This window comes from Silurus aristotelis (assembly GCF_946808225.1).
Source record: "Silurus aristotelis genome assembly, chromosome: 18".
Taxonomy (NCBI): domain Eukaryota; kingdom Metazoa; phylum Chordata; class Actinopteri; order Siluriformes; family Siluridae; genus Silurus; species Silurus aristotelis.
The window spans coordinates 18,657,267-18,674,842 of NC_139591.1; the positions used below are offsets into that span (position 1 = coordinate 18,657,267).

Consider the following 17,576-nt stretch of genomic DNA (forward strand, 5'->3'; position numbering starts at 1 on the left):
ATGACCTTATTATAACTTCACTTTTACTGGCATGTCGCAAATTTAGATTTTGATTTTGATTGGCTCCACAACCCTAAAATTACAGTACTTAACATAAAGTATGAGACAGGAAAATATTCCGAATTATTGTAGAAATGTGTTCTTTGCTGTTTTTGTGATTAACAGGTGCCTAATTTTCTACTCGTAACCAGAACATATTTCTAACAGTAGAACTTATAGGGCAAAACAGTTAGCTCAGCATGATTTTCAATATAAGGAGGCATTTTATATATTGCACTGTCATGCATCATTTTCTAGAATTCAATGAAAAACAGTCTAAATAGCAAAATAAATAAATTAATTAATTAAATGTATCCCACAAACAAATCTACTTTCAAAATGTTTTTTTTTTTTTTTATTTTATTTTGTTTGTTGTTGTTTATTTTAATTCTATTTGGCCAGTGTTAACCACTTCAGATGAATCCTATTCACATTTTGTTTAGTCATTAATCCTTATGAAATCAAAAAGAAAAAATCTTCTAAGATGCAATTGCATTTGTATAACAATATTTTACTAAATAGGGTACGAGGGTAGAGCTACTCCTAAGTGAGCAGTTGTGAGATTCAGCACCGTGAATGTGGACAGCACTATTACACCATAGACAACACTGCGTCTTTAATTCATGCTCCATGCAAAAAAAAAATTTTTTGATGTACCTTTTAAACTTGTATTTTTGCTGTGTGGATTATGACGATCCAAAATTCATACTTGCAGTAAAAACAAAATGCTTAAAGCGTCGCTGTTGACCATCAATTGCAGGTGCTACAAAACCATGACTGAACATCTGCGTTCGTTATTAACAGGAAGATCTCTTGTTGTAGTCCAGCTGCTTTTTATACTCTCTGCTATTTCTAAAAAAAACGGTTGAAAAGATGTGTTGATATTACGTTATGGAATTATTCGAATAAAGACTTTTAGCTTTTCAAATATGGATTTCAGGACGCTTTCAGTACCGTGGTCTTCTTTACTCATGGCACTCCTTTCCTTCATTTTTGTTGCGGTCAAAGGAGACTTGAGCTACACAGTACCAGAGGAAACGAAGGCACAGTATGTGATTGGAAACGCGGCAAAGGATTTCGGAATAGATGCTGCGGAATTAAAAACACGAAAGGCCCGAGTTGAAACGGAGGATAGCAATAAGCGGTATGTTGATATTAATCTTAATACCGGAGAATTGGTCGTTGCGGAGACAATAGACCGGGAAAAGCTTTGTGGCTCAAGAATGAATTGCATCCTGAATTATGAGCTCGTCTTAGGAAACCCGCTCGAGCTACATCGCATTTCTCTGCGCATCCAGGATATAAATGACAACGCGCCAATGTTTGTTAAGAAGAGAATTAGCTTTGAAATCCACGAGTCCACTGATAAAGGCCAGCGCTTCCGTTTGGATGAAGCTCACGACTATGACATCGGACAAAACGGAGTGCATGACTATTCGCTAGAAAAGAACAACCATTTTGTTTTGTCTGTGAATGAAAATGAAAACGGACGGAAATACGCAGAACTTGTGCTGGATAAAGAGCTGGATCGCGAACAACAGAAAAATATTGACTTAATTCTTACCGCAGTGGATGGCGGGATTCCTCAAAGATCAGGGACTGCTGTTATACACATCACTGTGCTTGATGCTAATGATAATGTTCCAGTTTTCACACAGTCTGTATATAAAGTGGTCTTAGCTGAAAACGCACCAATAGGAACAGAAGTCGTTACTGTGAGCGCAGAAGATGCAGATGAAGGAGCAAATGGCGCAGTAACATATGAATTCAGTCACATTGCTCATAACGCAGCACAATTATTTACTATTCACGAATTTAGTGGACAAATTAATGTGGCTGGAGAAATCGACTATGAGGAGGATAAATATTATGAAATTGGAGTCCAGGCTAAAGATGGATCTGGTTTAGCATCGACTTCGAGAGTCATTATAGATATTACTGATGTCAATGACAATGCTCCTAAAATTGTTCTGAAATCTCTAAATAGTCCTCTACCTGAGAATGTTATTGTAGGCACTGAGGTGGCTATTATAAATGTTCAGGATAAAGATTCAGGAGATAATCGAAAGATCCGTTGTGCAATCCAGGGAAATGTTCCTTTCCAATTAAATCCATCGATCAAAAATTATTTTTCACTGGCAACTACAAGCATACTTGATCGAGAGATGAAAGAATATTATAACATAACAATCACTGCTAGTGATGGAGGCTCTCCGCCTTTGTCCTCATACATTATCATCCATATAACTTTATCAGACATCAATGACAATCCTCCTGTATTTGAGCAGCAATCCTACACTGCATATGTAATAGAAAATAACAAACCAGGAACCCCTGTTACTTCTGTTACTGCAACAGACCCAGACTGGAGGCAGAATGGTACAGTACTGTATTCTCTGGTGCCTAGTGAGATAAACAGTGTCCTTGTGTCCTCATATTTGTCCATTAACTCAGATACTGGAGTGATCCATGCTGTAAGGTCATTTGACTATGAAAAGTTCAGAGACTTTAAAGTCCAGATTGTAGCCAGAGACAATGGTTCTCCTCCACTCAGCAGCAACGTGACTGTGAGTGTGTTCATATCAGATGAGAATGATAATGCTCCACAGATATTATACCCTGCTGCAGAGGGAAAGTCTTTAATGACTGAGATGGTTCCAAAATCTGCTCTTTCTGGATCTCTGCTCTCCAAAGTTATTTCTGTGGATGCTGACTCTGGACAGAATGCGTGGCTGTCCTATCAGATTGTTAAGTCTACTGATCCAGGACTTTTCACTATTGGTCTCCATAGTGGAGAAATCAGGGCTCAGAGGGACATTACTGAATCTGACAGCATGAAACAGAACCTTGTCATCTTGGTGAAAGATAATGGACAACCACCTCTCTCTGCTACGTGTTCTGTATATTTACTTATTTCTGATAACCTTGCTGAAGTCCAAGACCTTAAAGACATGAATTATGAGGAGAACAATTCCAAACTGACTTTTTATTTAATAATTGCACTGGTTTCTGTCTCCACCTTCTTCTTGACTTTCATTATTCTGATACTGGCTGTGAGGTTTTGCCACAGGAGAAAACCCAGACTGTTGTTTGATGGAGCAGTGGCCATTCCCAGTGCATATCTCCCTCCCAACTATGCAGAAGTGGAGGGAGCTGGAACTCTCTGCAGTTCTTACAATTATGACACATATCTAACTACAGGATCACGCACCAGTGACTTCAAGTTCATCACATCTTATAATGACACAACACTTACTTCTAGTGGAACTCTGAAGAAGGTTCAAAATGAGAATTTTGCTGCAAGTTTGATTACACTTAACAATACAGGAGAGGAAACTGAGGTAAGAAAACTGTGCTTGTTCCCTTTGTCTTAGGATTCATTCCAAATGTATATATATTTTTTTTACCTGTTGTTTTTTTGCATTGGTTTCTTTCTTTATGTTAAACAAACTGCAGCAGCCATTATTGCCTAATGTCACTTATTTATTTTGCTTTCATAATATGATTATCACATTTAGATCCTTACAATGTCTGCAAAGTGTGAATTTTAAAGGTCATGTCTAATAAATGAGCTTTTACTATCTACTTAAATCTATAAATCAAAATTTAGCTTATTATCATATGATTTATATTATATAACTATATTTAATGACGTTTAGTAAAAGATATTGCTGTGGAAAGTTGTAACGTAAACAGAAAAACAAGCAAAAGTAAATTAATAAGCTTCCCATTTAGCTTCTATTCTTCTGAATGAGGTATCATAATTATAATTTCAGTAAAATATCTCGATTGTGACGTCCCTTAAGTGTTTATTCTTTTTTTTTATAGGTGAGTTTTGTAAGGAATTTATTAACAATAATAATAATAATAATAATAATAATAATAATAATAATAATAATAATAATAATAATTTTTTCCTTAGTTAGTTTTTGCCAAATTAATCAATTCACATATTGACCTATAAGCTAACCTATTAGCTAATGCCTAGAAATACTTAAAAAAAAAAAAAAAATGGGTCAGTTAACTATTTTATTTAAATAGTTTTATTCCTAAAACAATTTAATTGTAAATGGTTAACCGTGAATTAGCAAAATTTTTATATAAAAAAGAATTGTATCTTGAAATTATTTACAAACGTAGGTTCTTCCCATGTATTTATTAGTTTGTTTATGTATGCAATATTTAGGTTTGTAAAAAATATAGGAGAATACAACACTGTATTACACAAAAAATACTCTAAGCGTCGCTGTTTACCTACGGAGGAAATTGCAATGACTCTCCACCCATTACGTGTCATTTCAATATACTCCTGACATCCACAAACGCTGCTGCATTTAGCTTGGGCAAATTTCAAGTAGATTGTCGAACAAACAAAAGCAATTACATTTATAACACATTCTGCACATTTAAATGTTGTTAGAATGGACAGGAAGGTCGGATTATTCTCGATTGTCTTTGTTCTCGGATTTATTTTATTTTTTCTTCACCCTGTCCATGGAGATTTGAGCTACACGGTCCCGGAGGAAACGAAGCGTCAGTACATGATTGGACATTTAGCAAAGGATCTTGGACTTGATGCTAAACGTTTATCTGCTCGTAAAGCTCGGGTGGAGACGGACGACAGCGCGAAACGCTACTGCGACATTAATCTGAGTAGCGGAAATTTGGTCGTGGCGGAAACAATAGACCGAGAGAGACTTTGTGGGTCGAGAATTTCTTGTATTCTAAATTACGAGCTTGTGTTGGAAAATCCTCTTGAAGTGCATCGCATTTCATTGCAGATAGAGGATGTAAACGATAACTCTCCCTTTTTTTCCAACGACCGGATCAGCTTTGAAATTAGAGAGTCGGCTGATAAGGGCGAGCGTTTCCCTTTGGAAGAAGCTCACGACTTGGACATAGGACGTAACGCAGTTCAAGGATATTCTCTTGAAGCAAATGAGCATTTTATTTTAACAGTGAATAAAAACGCGGACGGAGGAAAATCCGCTATTTTGGTCCTGGAGAAAGAGCTCGATCGCGAAAAGCAGAATGATATTCATTTAATTCTTACCGCATTTGATGGCGGTAATCCACCGAAATCAGGGACAGCTGTTATACATGTTACTGTTCTGGATGCCAATGACAATATTCCCGTGTTTAGTGAACCTGTGTACAGAGTGAGTCTAGTTGAAAACGCGCCTGTAGGCACGGAGGTGATTACAGTCACGGCGACTGATGATGATGAAGGATCCAACGGTGACGTCACTTATGAGCTCAGCCGTTTATCAGATAGTTCGGCAAGATTATTTGCTCTTGACAAAATAACTGGACAGATCACAGTGAGTGGGAACATCGATTTTGAAGATGAAAAAAATCATGAAATGAGAGTACTGGCCAAAGATGGTCCTGGTCTTGTATCATCTGCTAAAATTATTATAGACATCATTGATGTCAATGACAATGAACCTCGAATTATTCTTAAATCATTACACAACCCAGTGCCTGAGAACTCTGCAGCAGGCACTGAGGTGGCAATTATTAATGTACAAGACAAAGATTCAGGAGATAATCGACATGTAAATTGCTTTATTCAGAAAAATGTTCCTTTTAAATTAAATCCATCCATCAAAAACTATTATACATTAGTAACCACAAGCATGCTTGATCGAGAGAAAGAAACAGATTACAACATAACAATCGCTGCAACTGATGGAGGCTCTCCACCTTTATCATCATCTATAACAATTCATCTTTCTGTATCAGATATCAATGACAATCCTCCTGTATTTGAGCAGCAGTCATACACTGCATATGTAAAGGAAAATAGTAAAGAAAGAACTTCTGTTACTGCTGTTACTGCAACAGACCCAGACTGGAGACAGAATGGTACAGTACTGTATTCCCTGGTGCCTAGTGAGATAAATGGTTTTCCAGTTTCCTCATTTGTATCCATTAACTCAGATACTGGAGTGATCCATTCTGTAAGATCATTTGACTATGAAAAGTTTAGAGATTTCAAAGTCCAGATTGTAGCCAGAGACAATGGTTCTCCTCCACTCAGCAGCAATGTGACTGTGAGTGTGTTTATATCAGATGAAAATGATAATGCTCCACAGATATTATACCCTGCTGCAGAGGGAAAGTCTTTAATGACTGAGATGGTCCCTAAATCTGCTATATCTGGATCTCTTCTCTCCAAAGTGATTGCTGTGGATGCTGACTCTGGACAAAATGCATGGCTGTCATATCAGATTGTCAAGTCTACTGATCCAGGACTTTTCAATATAGGTCTCCATAGTGGAGAAATCAGGGCTCAGAGGGACATTACTGAATCTGACAGCATGAAACAGAATCTTGTTATCTCAGTAAAAGATAATGGACAACCTCCTCTCTCTGCTACCTGTTCTGTATATTTACTTATTTCTGATAATCTTGCTGAAATTCCACAATTGACAGACATGTCTTATGAGGAGAGCAATTCCAAACTGACTTTTTATTTAATTATTGCATTGGTTTCCATCTCCACCTTTTTCCTGACTTTCATTATTCTGATCCTGGCTGTGAGGTTTTGCTACAGGAGAAAACCCAGACTGTTGTTTGATGGAGCAGTGGCCATTCCCAGTGCATATCTTCCTCCCAACTATGCAGAAGTGGAGGGAGCTGGAACTCTCTGCAGTTCTTACAATTATGACACATATCTAAGTACAGGGTCACGGACCAGTGACTTCAAGTTCATCACGTCTTACAATGACACCACACTTACTGCTGGTGAAACTTTGAGGAAAGTTCAAAATGAGACTTTAGCTGCAAATTTGATTACACTTAACACAGGAGAGGGAGAAGAGGTAAGATTTTTTTTATTTCCTCTTTTCAATTATAAAATACATTGGGATGTTCCTGCTTTATATAAAATATTGTCTAGAATTTCTTTTTATATTAAATTTTTTTTTTTCATTTTTAAATTTAGCATTGTCTGCCTCCTATGGCTTTGTCTTAATATAATTAAGTAACTATAACTGGTTGTATGGGATCTTGCTCCCTGTAAAAATGTTAAATAGGTTTATTCAATATCATTGACCATAAAAAATTCTGTGATGTAAAATATGACCACTTTACATTCCTTTATTCTTCACTCTATGCTTTGGTTTCTTGCTTGCTTGTCAAACAAGGGTACACCTTAATGGTCACTTAATGCCCAACTCTGTGCATTTCATGCTTGTACACAACCTTGTGTGGACTGCTGAATGTATAAATTAGTGTTGTCGTTGTTTGTTGGCTGTAGGTTATTATTAAAGCTATTATTAAACAGACAAATTTGTCTCAACAGATTAATGACAAAGTTACGGAATCCGTAATAATAGCATTGTTTACAAGGGTTTAAAGTGCAAAAACATACTAACATAATTAAATTTTAAGCATTGCAAATCAGCAAATTTTTTGTTGAGTGTGTTGTAGTGAATTTATGAACCAAAAAAAAGGGGGGGAAAAAAAACAGTATTTGTAAAGAAATAGCTTTACATGTTTTTTTATGGCGCTTCTGAATATTCTTGGCTTTAATGATTATCAGATGGATTCTTTCCTATTATTTAAACCATGCATATCATCTAAATTTCCACTCATTGAAAACAGTTTTACACAAGCATGGCTAACTGGTGGCTCTCCATGGTGCTGAAATTTGTTCCTATGTCTCTTGTTGCTTACAGTAGGAAAGTCAAACAGTGCAGCACATTAAAAAATAATCACTTTTAAAATTGGTCAAACATCAGTTTTATAAATTGGACATTCTACTTCTACAGTGAATTTTACACAATATTTTTTAAGGTTTACAAAAACTGCATTTATTGGTTTTGTACCATTTCTTAACTCCTGTCAGAAAAAAACTGAGCAAGTACTGCAGGTAATTCTCTGTTTATTACCACTGTTATTCACAGTAGTTAATGTTTTTCGACAAAAAAAAATGAAACAGAAATAAAACCACAATAGTTTTTAGCTGTAATAAATTAAGCTATTTTAGCTGAATGATTTTCCAGCCTTGTTCAGGGGTTTAATAAATATCTATATCTCTATCCTACATGTGCTTATTGTTGAAGTAATTTGCTGATTAGTTTCTACTTGCAGTAAAATAAAATACTCAGAGCAAACTCTGTATACCATCACTCTAACAAACTAATTAATAAAATAAAATGTAATACATCCATTATGCTAATTAATCTTTGAAAAATATCGACAAAGAAAAATTAATAATCACCTGAATTACAAGAGTGAGACTTTTTTGCTTTTCAAATATGGGATTCAGCATGTTTTCAATCCTGTCATCTTCTAGTCTCATTGCAATTTCATTTTCATTCTTATTGTAATTATGGAGACTAAGCTACACAATATAATAAAAAAAAAAAATGAAAGTTCAGTATGTGATTGGAAATATAGCATAGGACGTCAGAATAGATGCTGCAAAATTAACAGCATGCAATGCCTAAATTGAAATGGGAAAACTTTGTGGCTTGAGAATAAATTGCATCCTGTTTCATGAGCTCATCATAGAAAATCTGCTAGAGCGGCACTGTATTGCCAAATGTTTGCGGACACAGGGTTGTAAGCATGGTATGTGCTTTTTTATGTATTGCATTTCACTGGATTGTGTAGTGTGCTTCTGAACATTTGTATTAATCAGCCACAAGAGTGTAAAGTCAGGTAATGTTGTAGGTCAAATGAGGAGGCCTGGGGTGCAGTCAGTAATTACATTCATCTCAAAGGTGTTCACTAGGGTTGAGATCAGAGCTCTATAGCAGATCACTCAAGATCTTCATCTCTGAAACATATAAACCATGTCTTTGTGGAGCTCGCATTTTGTACAGGGGAATTGCCATGATGGAACAGAATTAAGTTTTCAAGTTCAAGTGAATGCAAGATTTTGTTATACCACATTAATAGAAATCCTATACATTTGTGTGCCTCCAGCTTTGTGTTAACAGTTGGAAAAAAAACCCTCATATGGCAGGAAAAATAATGTGTCCCAATAATTTTGTCCATTTAGTGTATATCGCATTTCTCTGAATATTCAGGATATTAATGACAACTCGCCAAATAAAGAGCAGCGCTTCCGTTTGAGTAAAGTTCACAACTAGACATTGGTTAAAACCAAGAATAAATGTTTTGTTTTTGTGAAAGAAAATAAAAAAGAATGGACATATGCAGAGCTTGTGCTGGATATAGAGCTGGAATATAGACAACAAAAATATATTGACTTGATTGTTGCCAGATTAGATGGTGGGATTCCTCAGAGATCAGGGACTGCTTTATACTCATCACTGTGATAGATACTAATGATAATGGTCTAGTGTTTACACAGCCTGTATATAAACAGTTTTTTTCTGCTACCTGCTCAGTAAGTATTTAATTTTTGAACTTAAAGATGTAATGTAACTTATGAGGGGAACAATTTACTTATCGAACTGGTTTTTCTCTCCACATTCTTTCTGACATTTATTATTCGGAACCTGGATGTGAGGTTTTGCCACAGGAGAAAACCAAGACTGTTGTTTTATGGACCAGTCACTATGTCCAATGCTCAACTATGCAGAAGTGGAGTGAGCTGAATCTCTCCACAGTTCTTACAATTATGACACATCTAAATAGACAAATATGCACCAGTGACTTCAAGTTCATCATTCTTAGAAAACCAAACTTACTAATAGGGAAACTCTGAAGAACGTTCAAGACAAGACTGTAGCTGCAAGTTTGATTACACATATGTTCACCCCCTTTATTGTATTCGTAAGAAAATATACTTTAACTTATATCTCATAGAGGTTCTGGACCTTGTGTTTGCATTTCCATATTCTTTAGTCCTTATAATGATTCACTGAATTGTATTTATTCATGCATTTCTACAAACTGTGCATGATGTGGGCTGTGACTTTGATCTTTCAAAGTCATCAGATGAAAAGTGCAGTTTACCACTGATACTTATTTTTGAGACGTACTGTACAGCATGTTGGGAAACTGCTCGCAGCTCATGAGAGTAGGTTCAGTTAAACTGTAATGATTGAAAAATACTCAAGGTGTCGCTCTTCACCTGCAGGAAACATAGAAAACCCTACACGGTGTAGCAGCAAAGACCATTGCAGCGATATATAACAGTCTTTCGTATTGAACACACACCCAGACATCGCATATCTTTTTCTGACCACGGAATTTGCGACAGTTTTTAAAGTCGTGATGATGTCATCAAGCTTCGATTGTATGAAAAACAGAGTCCTTTCCTGTGTAGTATTCGGAATGTTATCAGCTCTTTTATTCAACCAGAGCACCGTCAGTGGAGATTTGAGCTACACGGTAGAAGAGGAAACAAACCAACGCCATGTAATCGGAAATATGGCAAAGGATCTCGGAATGGATGCATTCAAATTAAAAACACGGAAGGCCCGAGTTGAAACAGAGGATAGCAGCAAGCGGTATGTTGATATTCATTTGAACACCGGAGAATTGGTCGTTTCAGAGACAATAGACCGGGAAAAGCTTTGTGGTTCGAGAGTAAACTGCATCTTGAATTTTGAGCTCGTCTTAGAAAATCCGCTCGAGCTACATCGAGTTTCTCTCAATATTCAGGATATAAATGACAACGCGCCAAAATTTCTTAATGAACGCATAAATCTGGAAATCCGTGAGTCCGCTGATAAAGGCCAGCACTTCCGTTTGGATGAAGCTCACGATTCTGATATCGGACAAAACGGAGTGAAAGACTATTCGCTAGAAAAGAACCACCATTTTGTTTTGTCTGTTAAGGAAAATAAAAACGGACGGAAATACGCAGAACTTGTGCTGGATAAAGAGCTGGATCGTGAACAGAAGAAAGATGTTGACTTGATTCTTACCGCAGTGGATGGAGGGACTCCTCAGAGATCAGGGACTGCTGTTATACACATCACTGTGCTTGATGCTAATGATAATATTCCGGTATTCACACAGTCTGTATATAAAGTGGTTTTAGCTGAAAACGCACCAATAGGAACAGAAGTCGTTACTGTGAACGCAGAGGATGCAGATGAAGGAGCAAATGGCGCAGTGACGTATGAATTCAGTCACATTCCGGATAAAGCAGCACAATTATTTACTATTGAAAAACTCACTGGACAAATTAAAGTAGCTGGAGATATCGACTATGAGGAGGAAAAATATTATGAAATTGGAGTTCAGGCTAAAGATGGATCTGGTTTGGCATCTTCTGCCACTGTTATTGTAGATATTAGTGATCTCAATGACAATGCTCCTAAAATTATACTTAAATCCCTAAATAGTCCTCTACCTGAGAATGTTATTGTAGGCACCGAGGCAGCCATTATAAATGTTAAGGATAAAGATTCAGGAGATAATCAACAGATCCATTGTTCAATTCAGGGAAATGTTCCTTTTAAATTAAATCCTTCCATCAAAAATTATTTTTCCCTGGTAACGACAAACATTCTCGATCGAGAGATGGAAGAAAATTATAATATAACTCTTATTGCTACTGATGGAGGCTCTCCACCTTTATCCTCATCGATGATTATTCATCTCTCTGTATCAGACATCAATGACAATCCTCCTGTATTTGAGCAGCAATCCTACACTGCATATGTAATGGAAAATAATAAACCAGGAACCACTGTTAGTGTTGTTACTGCAAGAGATCCAGACTGGAGGCAGAACGGTACAGTACTGTATTCTCTGGTGTCCAGTGAGATAAATAGTGTTCCAGTGTCCTCATATTTGTCCATTAACTCAGATACTGGAGTGATCCATTCTGTGAGGTCATTTGACTATGAAAAGTTCAGAGACTTTAAAGTGCATGTTGTAGCCAGAGACAATGGGTCTCCTCCTCTCAGCAGCAATGTGACTGTGAGTGTGTTCATATCAGATGAGAATGATAATGCTCCACAGATATTATACCCTGCTTCAGATGGAAAGTTGTTTATGACTGAGATGGTCCCTAAAACTGCTCTCTCTGGCTCTCTGCTCTCCAAAGTGATCGCTGTGGATGCTGACTCTGGTCAGAATGCGTGGTTGTCATATCAGATTCTAAAATCTACTGATCCAGAGCTTTTCACTATTGGTCTCCATAGTGGAGAGATCAGGGCTCAGAGGGACTTTACTGAATCTGACAACATGAAACAGAGCCTTCTTATCTCAGTGAAAGACAATGGACAACCTCCTCTTTCTGCTACCTGTTCTGTATATTTACTTATTTCTGATAATCTTGCTGAAGTTCCAGAACTTAAAGAAATATCTTATGCAGAGACCAATTCCAAATTGACTTTTTATTTAATAATTGCACTGGTTTCTGTCTCCACCTTTTTTCTGACTTTCATTATTTTTATCCTGGCGGTGAGGTTTTGCCACAGGAGAAAACCAAGACTGTTGTTTGATGGTGCAGTGGCCATTCCCAGTGCATATCTCCCTCCAAACTATGCAGAGGTTGAGGGAGCAGGAACTCTCTGCAGTTCCTACAATTATGACACGTATCTATCTACAGGATCACGCACTAGCGACTTCAAATTCATCACGTCTTACAATGACACCATGCTAACTGCTGGTGGGACTGTAAAGAAAGTTCAAAATGAGACTTTAGCTTCAAATTTGATTACCCTTAACACAGGAGAGGAAAATGAGGTAAGAATTTTTGCTCCCGCTAAATAATCTAAATAAGTATAATCATTTTCATGAACCATTTTTAAACTTTATGTGGTGTAAAATTTGAATATGTGGACAATGATATTTCCGTATAATATTTTGATTTGTGGTGAGAGTAGGGAGCAGGTTGAGAACAGCCTGGACAGATGGAGGTACGCACTGGAGAAGAGGGGAATGAAAGTTAGTAGGAGTAAGACAGTACGTGTGTGAATGAGGAAGGGAGGGCAGTAGAGTGGTGTTGTTGCAGAAAGCAGAGGTGGAGAACGTGAAGGATTTTAGGTTCCTGGTGTCAACAGTGAAAAGTAATGGAGAGTGTACTAGAGTGGTTGGAGAAGAGTGGCAGGAGTTATTTGTAATAGAAGAGTTTCTTAATGAGTTAAAGGGAAAGTTTATAGGACTGTGGTGAGACCTGCTATGGTGTATGGTTTAGACACAGTGGCATTGTAAAAAAGACAGGAGGTGGAGCTGGAGGTGGCAGCATTGGAGATGCTGAGAATTTCATTGTAAGTGACAAGGATGGACATAATTAGAAGTTAGAGGGACTGCACATTTGGGTAATTTTTTTGACAAGGCGAGGGACGATTGAAATGTTTTGGCCATGTACAGAGAAAGGGACATGGGGTAGATTGGTTGAAGAAAGCTGAAGGTGTGGAGATATTTAAATTGGGATTTTCATTGAGGATGGACAGGATTAGATATAAGCTTATTAGAGGGATTGTGCATGTAGGACGTTTTGGGGACAAAGTGAGAGAGACCCAATTGAGATGGTTTCGACATGTGCAGAGGAGGAACATGGAGTGCATCGGTAGGAGAATGCTGAGGATGGAGCCACCTGGAGGATTGAAAAGAGGAAGAACAAGAAGGAGGTTTATAGATGTGGTGAGGGAATACATGCAGGTAGTTGGTTTAAAAGAGGCAGATGTAGAGGACAGAGTAGTCTGGAAATAAATGATCCGCTGTGGCAAACCCTAATGGGAGCAGCTAAATGAAGAAGAAGAAGAAGAAGAAGAAGAAGAAGAAGAAGAGGTTGTGTAAAATTTGACCATTTCATTTGACCATCATTCTATAATTCTTCACACTATCTCTTGTGGTCTCGCTTGCTTGTCAAATATGGTTACACCATCCTGGTCACTTTATGTCCAAACCTGTTTATTCCCTGCTTTTACACAACTCCTGTGTGGACTGTTGTGTTCATGAATTAGTATGAAATATGAAGTATGTGTGTGGTAATTTATTATTAAATGCTAGTAAAACAAACATATTTGTCCTCTATTGTATCATAAATAGGTCTTGATATTTAGTTTAAATTGGTGTGCAGGACATCATACAAAAAAGGTTTTGTCCTTATACTGTCTGTTTGCTCAATAATCTGATTTGGTAATATTAGCATTGTTTACTGGCTGTAAAGATATTTCACATGCTCTTGATTTTTTTTTATATTTTAGAAAATTGCAAAAGCATACTAAAATCATCAAATTCTTAAATCAAACTTTTGTGATTATGAATTCCATAATTTTGCTTTTTTTACTGCATTGATTCTTACTGAATTTATAGAAAAATAATTTTTATCATGTTTATTCTTGCATCTAATGATTACTAGGTGTATTCATTCTTATTCATTAAATCACATATTTTTATATGTCAAGTTATCAAAAACAATTTAGCACAAACCTTGCCCACTGGTGGCTGTCCATGGTGCTGAGATTCTTGTAGCATCTGATGTTGTTCGTCATTTAGGAAAGTCACACAGTCCAGCACCGTAAATTAAAATGAATTTTAGAATTTGCTAAAATTCTGGTTTTTATTCGGCATTCTACTTCTAAAGTGCATCTTATATAATTTGCTCTAAATTTAAAAAATTTTGCACTTGTTTTTGTTCCATTCTGTCAGATTCCAGCAATCAGAGAAAAACTCAACGAGTACTGCAGTTCCTTCTCTATTAATAAACACTATATATTGAGAAAACTGAAACAGATACAAAACCACATGAGATTTTAGCTTTATCTGGTGGACAGAATTCCTCTACTATTGGAACTTTTAGAAACTGTTATGAATTAAGCTAATTATTTCCCGATTCATTGTGGTGTTTAAAAAGTTATCTATGCCTCTATGGTATATGCTATCATTGTTGCAGAATTTTGCTGATTAGTTTTTACTTGCAATAAACCAAAATGTTCAAAGTGTTGCTGTAGACCATCATTTGAACAAACTCCTAAACCAAGCACTTACAAATCCAGCCACAGACATCAACCTTAACCAAAACCAGAGCTCCATAGAATAAAGTCTAATAATTATCTTATGCTGATTGATTTTAAATTATATTTACACATTTTTAAGTAAAGACAACATTATCTAGAATTCTCTGGCTGAATATTTTTTAAATATGGGATTCAGAATCTTTTCAATCCTGTCATCTTATACTAGAGAATCAATTGTTTCAAAAACAATAGACCAGGAAAAGCTTTGTGGCCCAAGAATAAATTGCATGCTGATTTATGAGCTATATTATGCATTTTACTGAATACTCAAAATATGAATGACAACATGGCAAAATTTCTTCTTTTTCTTCTTTCTGCTGCTCCTGTTAGGGGTCGCCACAGCAGATCATCTGTCTCTATACCACCCTGTCCTCTACATCTGTCTCTTTTAAACCAACTACCTGCATGTCTTTCTTCACCACATCCATAAACATCCTCCTTGGCCTTCCTCTTTTCCACCTGCCTGGTAGCTCCATCCTCAAAATTCTTCTACCAATCTACCCTATGTCCCTTCTCCATACATGGCCAAACCATCTCAATCTAGCCTCCCTCGCCTTGTCAACGAAATTACCTAAATGCACAATCCCTCTAATGAACTAATTTCTAATCCTGTCCATCCTCATCACTCCCAATGAAATTCTCAGCTTCTTCAATGCTGCCACCTCCACCTCCACCTTCTGTCCTTTTTAAAATGCCACTGTCTCTAAACCATACAACATTGCAGGTCTCCCCACAGACCTATAAACTTTCCCTTTCACTCTTGCAGATATTCCTCTATCACAAATCACTCTTGCTATCACTATTCTCCACCCACTCCACCCTGCCTGCACTCTTTTCTTCATTTCTCTAACACACTCTCTTAACTTTGCACAGTTGACCCCAGGTACTTCACCACCTCTTCTCCCTGCAACCACACTACTTCACTGCCCTCCCTCTCATTCACACACATGTACTCTGTCTTACTAATACTGTATTTCATTCCCCCTCTCTACAGTGCATACAATCTCCTCTCCAGGCTCTTCTTAACCTGCTCGCTACTTTTACCACAAATCACAATATGATCCACAAACATCATAGTCCATGGAGACTCCTGTTTGATCTCATTCATCACTGCAAACAGGAAAAGGCTAAGAGCCGATCCTTGATGCAGTCCCACCTCCACCTCAAACCAGTCTGTCGTTCCTACTGCACACTTCACTGCTGTCACACTGTCCTCACACATGTCCTGCACCACCCTCACATACTTCTCTGACACACCTGACATCCTCATACAATACCATAACTCCTCTCTCGGCACCCTGTCAAACGCTTTCTCTAGATCCACCAACACACAATGCAACTCTGTCTGACCTTCTCGATACTTCTCAATCAACATTCTTAAAGCAAATATTGTGTCCGTAGTGCTCTTGCTCGGCATGAAACCATACTGTTGCTCACAGATGGTCAGATCTCCTCTCAGCCTGGCTTCTCTTTCCCATAACTTCATGTTGACTGATTAACTTTATTCCCCTGTAGTTACTGCAGGTCTGCACATCTCCCTTATTCTTATAAAAAATACAAGAACACTCTTTCTCCATTCCACAATTATGACACGTATCTATCTACAAGATCATTCACTAGTGACTTCAAGTTCATGTCTTACAATGACAACATGCCTACTAATAGAGGAACCCTGAGGAAGGTTCAAACTGAGACTTTATCTGCAAGTTTGATTACAAGAAATTATACTTTTACTTAGATCTTGTTGAGGTCTTGGAACTACTGTTTGTATGTCCATATTCCTTCTTGTTTTTAAAGATGTATTATTTTTAGTTCAATGCATTTCTTAATACATGGCAATATGTGCCATGGATTTTTTTATTTTCTGCCTTTCTTCAGTTGTATAATTTTGCAAAAGATAATAACTGCACATCCCACATTGTGCATTTCCATACACAATGTATATCCTTGTGTTTCTTTGAATGTTTTCATAACGGATACCCACCCAACATGATTTTTAATACACTTCTCTGCAACAAGAGTGCTATCTATAATTTATTGGCCATCCTATTTGCACATACCAATTTGCATGTCATTGCAAGTGCTCTATTTATACTTTGCACTGTGTACTAAAGAAGTGTTGAAGTACATAACATTTTCCAGATAATCTTCAGTTTACTGCTAATATACATTTATATTAAAAGGGATGTTTATTTTAATTGTTTTGTCAAATGCAGATTTATTACTGGCATATTGTCATATTTCTTAGTTGTGACATGTAATGACCAAAAAAAAAAACTACATATAATTAGAATAATTTTCAATCAGCAAAATGCTATCCAGCTACATTTAGCATTGTCTATTTTTGCTGACCAAATATTTAGGTGAAAAAATAATTTCTCTTCTCATTTAGGAAGTATAATTAGGTCTTAAATATTTTTCAATGTGTTTCTTTCTTTCTTTTTTCTTTTTTTTTACAATATCAAACCATTTTGATTGCATTGTGGCTAATGGCCAGATTAGTTATTTTGTGATTTAAATATTAAGATATTTCTTGAACCGATGATTTGGATCGTGGGCGGTGCTTTTGTTCTTTCTGAGTCATCATAATATGCTGCAGTTTGCAATAATACTCATTTTTGATGCGTA

The 17,576-nt window shown here is 36.8% G+C and overlaps 12 protein-coding genes across 14 annotated transcripts in view; all 12 read left to right on the top strand.

Moving 5' to 3' along the window:
* The window catches only part of LOC310741048 (protocadherin gamma-C5-like), a gene marked incomplete at its 5' end in the record, with an annotated part of 208,022 nt that overhangs the window by 74,222 nt on the left and 116,224 nt on the right, over positions 1 to 17,576 (top strand). The gene's annotated exons all lie outside the window — the stretch shown is intronic.
* Positions 1 to 17,576, top strand: part of LOC310741064 (protocadherin gamma-A12-like) — a 94,466-nt gene that overhangs the window by 61,840 nt on the left and 15,050 nt on the right. The window lies entirely within an intron of this gene.
* Positions 1 to 17,576, top strand: part of LOC310741065 (protocadherin gamma-A12-like) — an 89,485-nt gene that overhangs the window by 56,859 nt on the left and 15,050 nt on the right. The window lies entirely within an intron of this gene.
* LOC310741060 (protocadherin beta-16-like) overlaps positions 1 to 17,576 on the top strand; it is a 78,627-nt gene that overhangs the window by 46,001 nt on the left and 15,050 nt on the right. The window lies entirely within an intron of this gene.
* LOC310741069 (protocadherin gamma-A12-like) overlaps positions 1 to 17,576 on the top strand; it is a 68,948-nt gene that overhangs the window by 36,322 nt on the left and 15,050 nt on the right. The gene's annotated exons all lie outside the window — the stretch shown is intronic.
* LOC310741063 (protocadherin gamma-A4-like) overlaps positions 1 to 17,576 on the top strand; it is a 56,660-nt gene that overhangs the window by 24,034 nt on the left and 15,050 nt on the right. The gene's annotated exons all lie outside the window — the stretch shown is intronic.
* LOC310741068 (protocadherin gamma-A12-like) overlaps positions 1 to 17,576 on the top strand; it is a 48,314-nt gene that overhangs the window by 15,688 nt on the left and 15,050 nt on the right. The window lies entirely within an intron of this gene.
* Positions 1 to 17,576, top strand: part of LOC310741067 (protocadherin gamma-A2-like) — a 44,380-nt gene that overhangs the window by 11,754 nt on the left and 15,050 nt on the right. The gene's annotated exons all lie outside the window — the stretch shown is intronic.
* LOC310741058 (protocadherin gamma-A4-like) overlaps positions 1 to 17,576 on the top strand; it is a 41,370-nt gene that overhangs the window by 8,744 nt on the left and 15,050 nt on the right. The gene's annotated exons all lie outside the window — the stretch shown is intronic.
* The window catches only part of LOC310741061 (protocadherin beta-16-like), a 31,814-nt gene continuing 15,050 nt past the window's right edge, over positions 813 to 17,576 (top strand). The window contains exon 1 of the mRNA XM_083568520.1: positions 813 to 3,380. Coding sequence (XP_083424646.1) covers positions 969 to 3,380 — 2,412 coding nt within the window. The 5' untranslated portion in view covers positions 813 to 968. The remainder of the gene's footprint in view (positions 3,381 to 17,576) is intronic.
* The window catches only part of LOC310741066 (protocadherin gamma-A12-like), a 28,378-nt gene continuing 15,050 nt past the window's right edge, over positions 4,249 to 17,576 (top strand). The window contains exon 1 of the mRNA XM_083568524.1: positions 4,249 to 6,866. Coding sequence (XP_083424650.1) covers positions 4,461 to 6,866 — 2,406 coding nt within the window. The 5' untranslated portion in view covers positions 4,249 to 4,460. The remainder of the gene's footprint in view (positions 6,867 to 17,576) is intronic.
* Positions 10,144 to 14,801, top strand: LOC310741054 (protocadherin beta-16-like). The gene is made up of 2 exons (XM_083568513.1): positions 10,144 to 12,669; positions 14,581 to 14,801. The coding sequence occupies exons 1-2, from the start codon at positions 10,240 to 10,242 to the stop codon at positions 14,686 to 14,688; spliced, it is 2,538 nt and encodes an 845-aa protein (XP_083424639.1). The 5' UTR covers positions 10,144 to 10,239; the 3' UTR covers positions 14,689 to 14,801.

Coding starts and splice junctions, on each gene's coding strand:
- LOC310741054 (XM_083568513.1), top strand. CDS start 10,240: ATGATGTCATCAAGCTTCGATTGTATGAAAAACAGAGTCCTTTCCTGT. Junction 12,670..14,580: donor ACACAGGAGAGGAAAATGAG/GTAAGAATTTTT, acceptor CCATTCTGTCAG/ATTCCAGCAATCAGAGAAAA.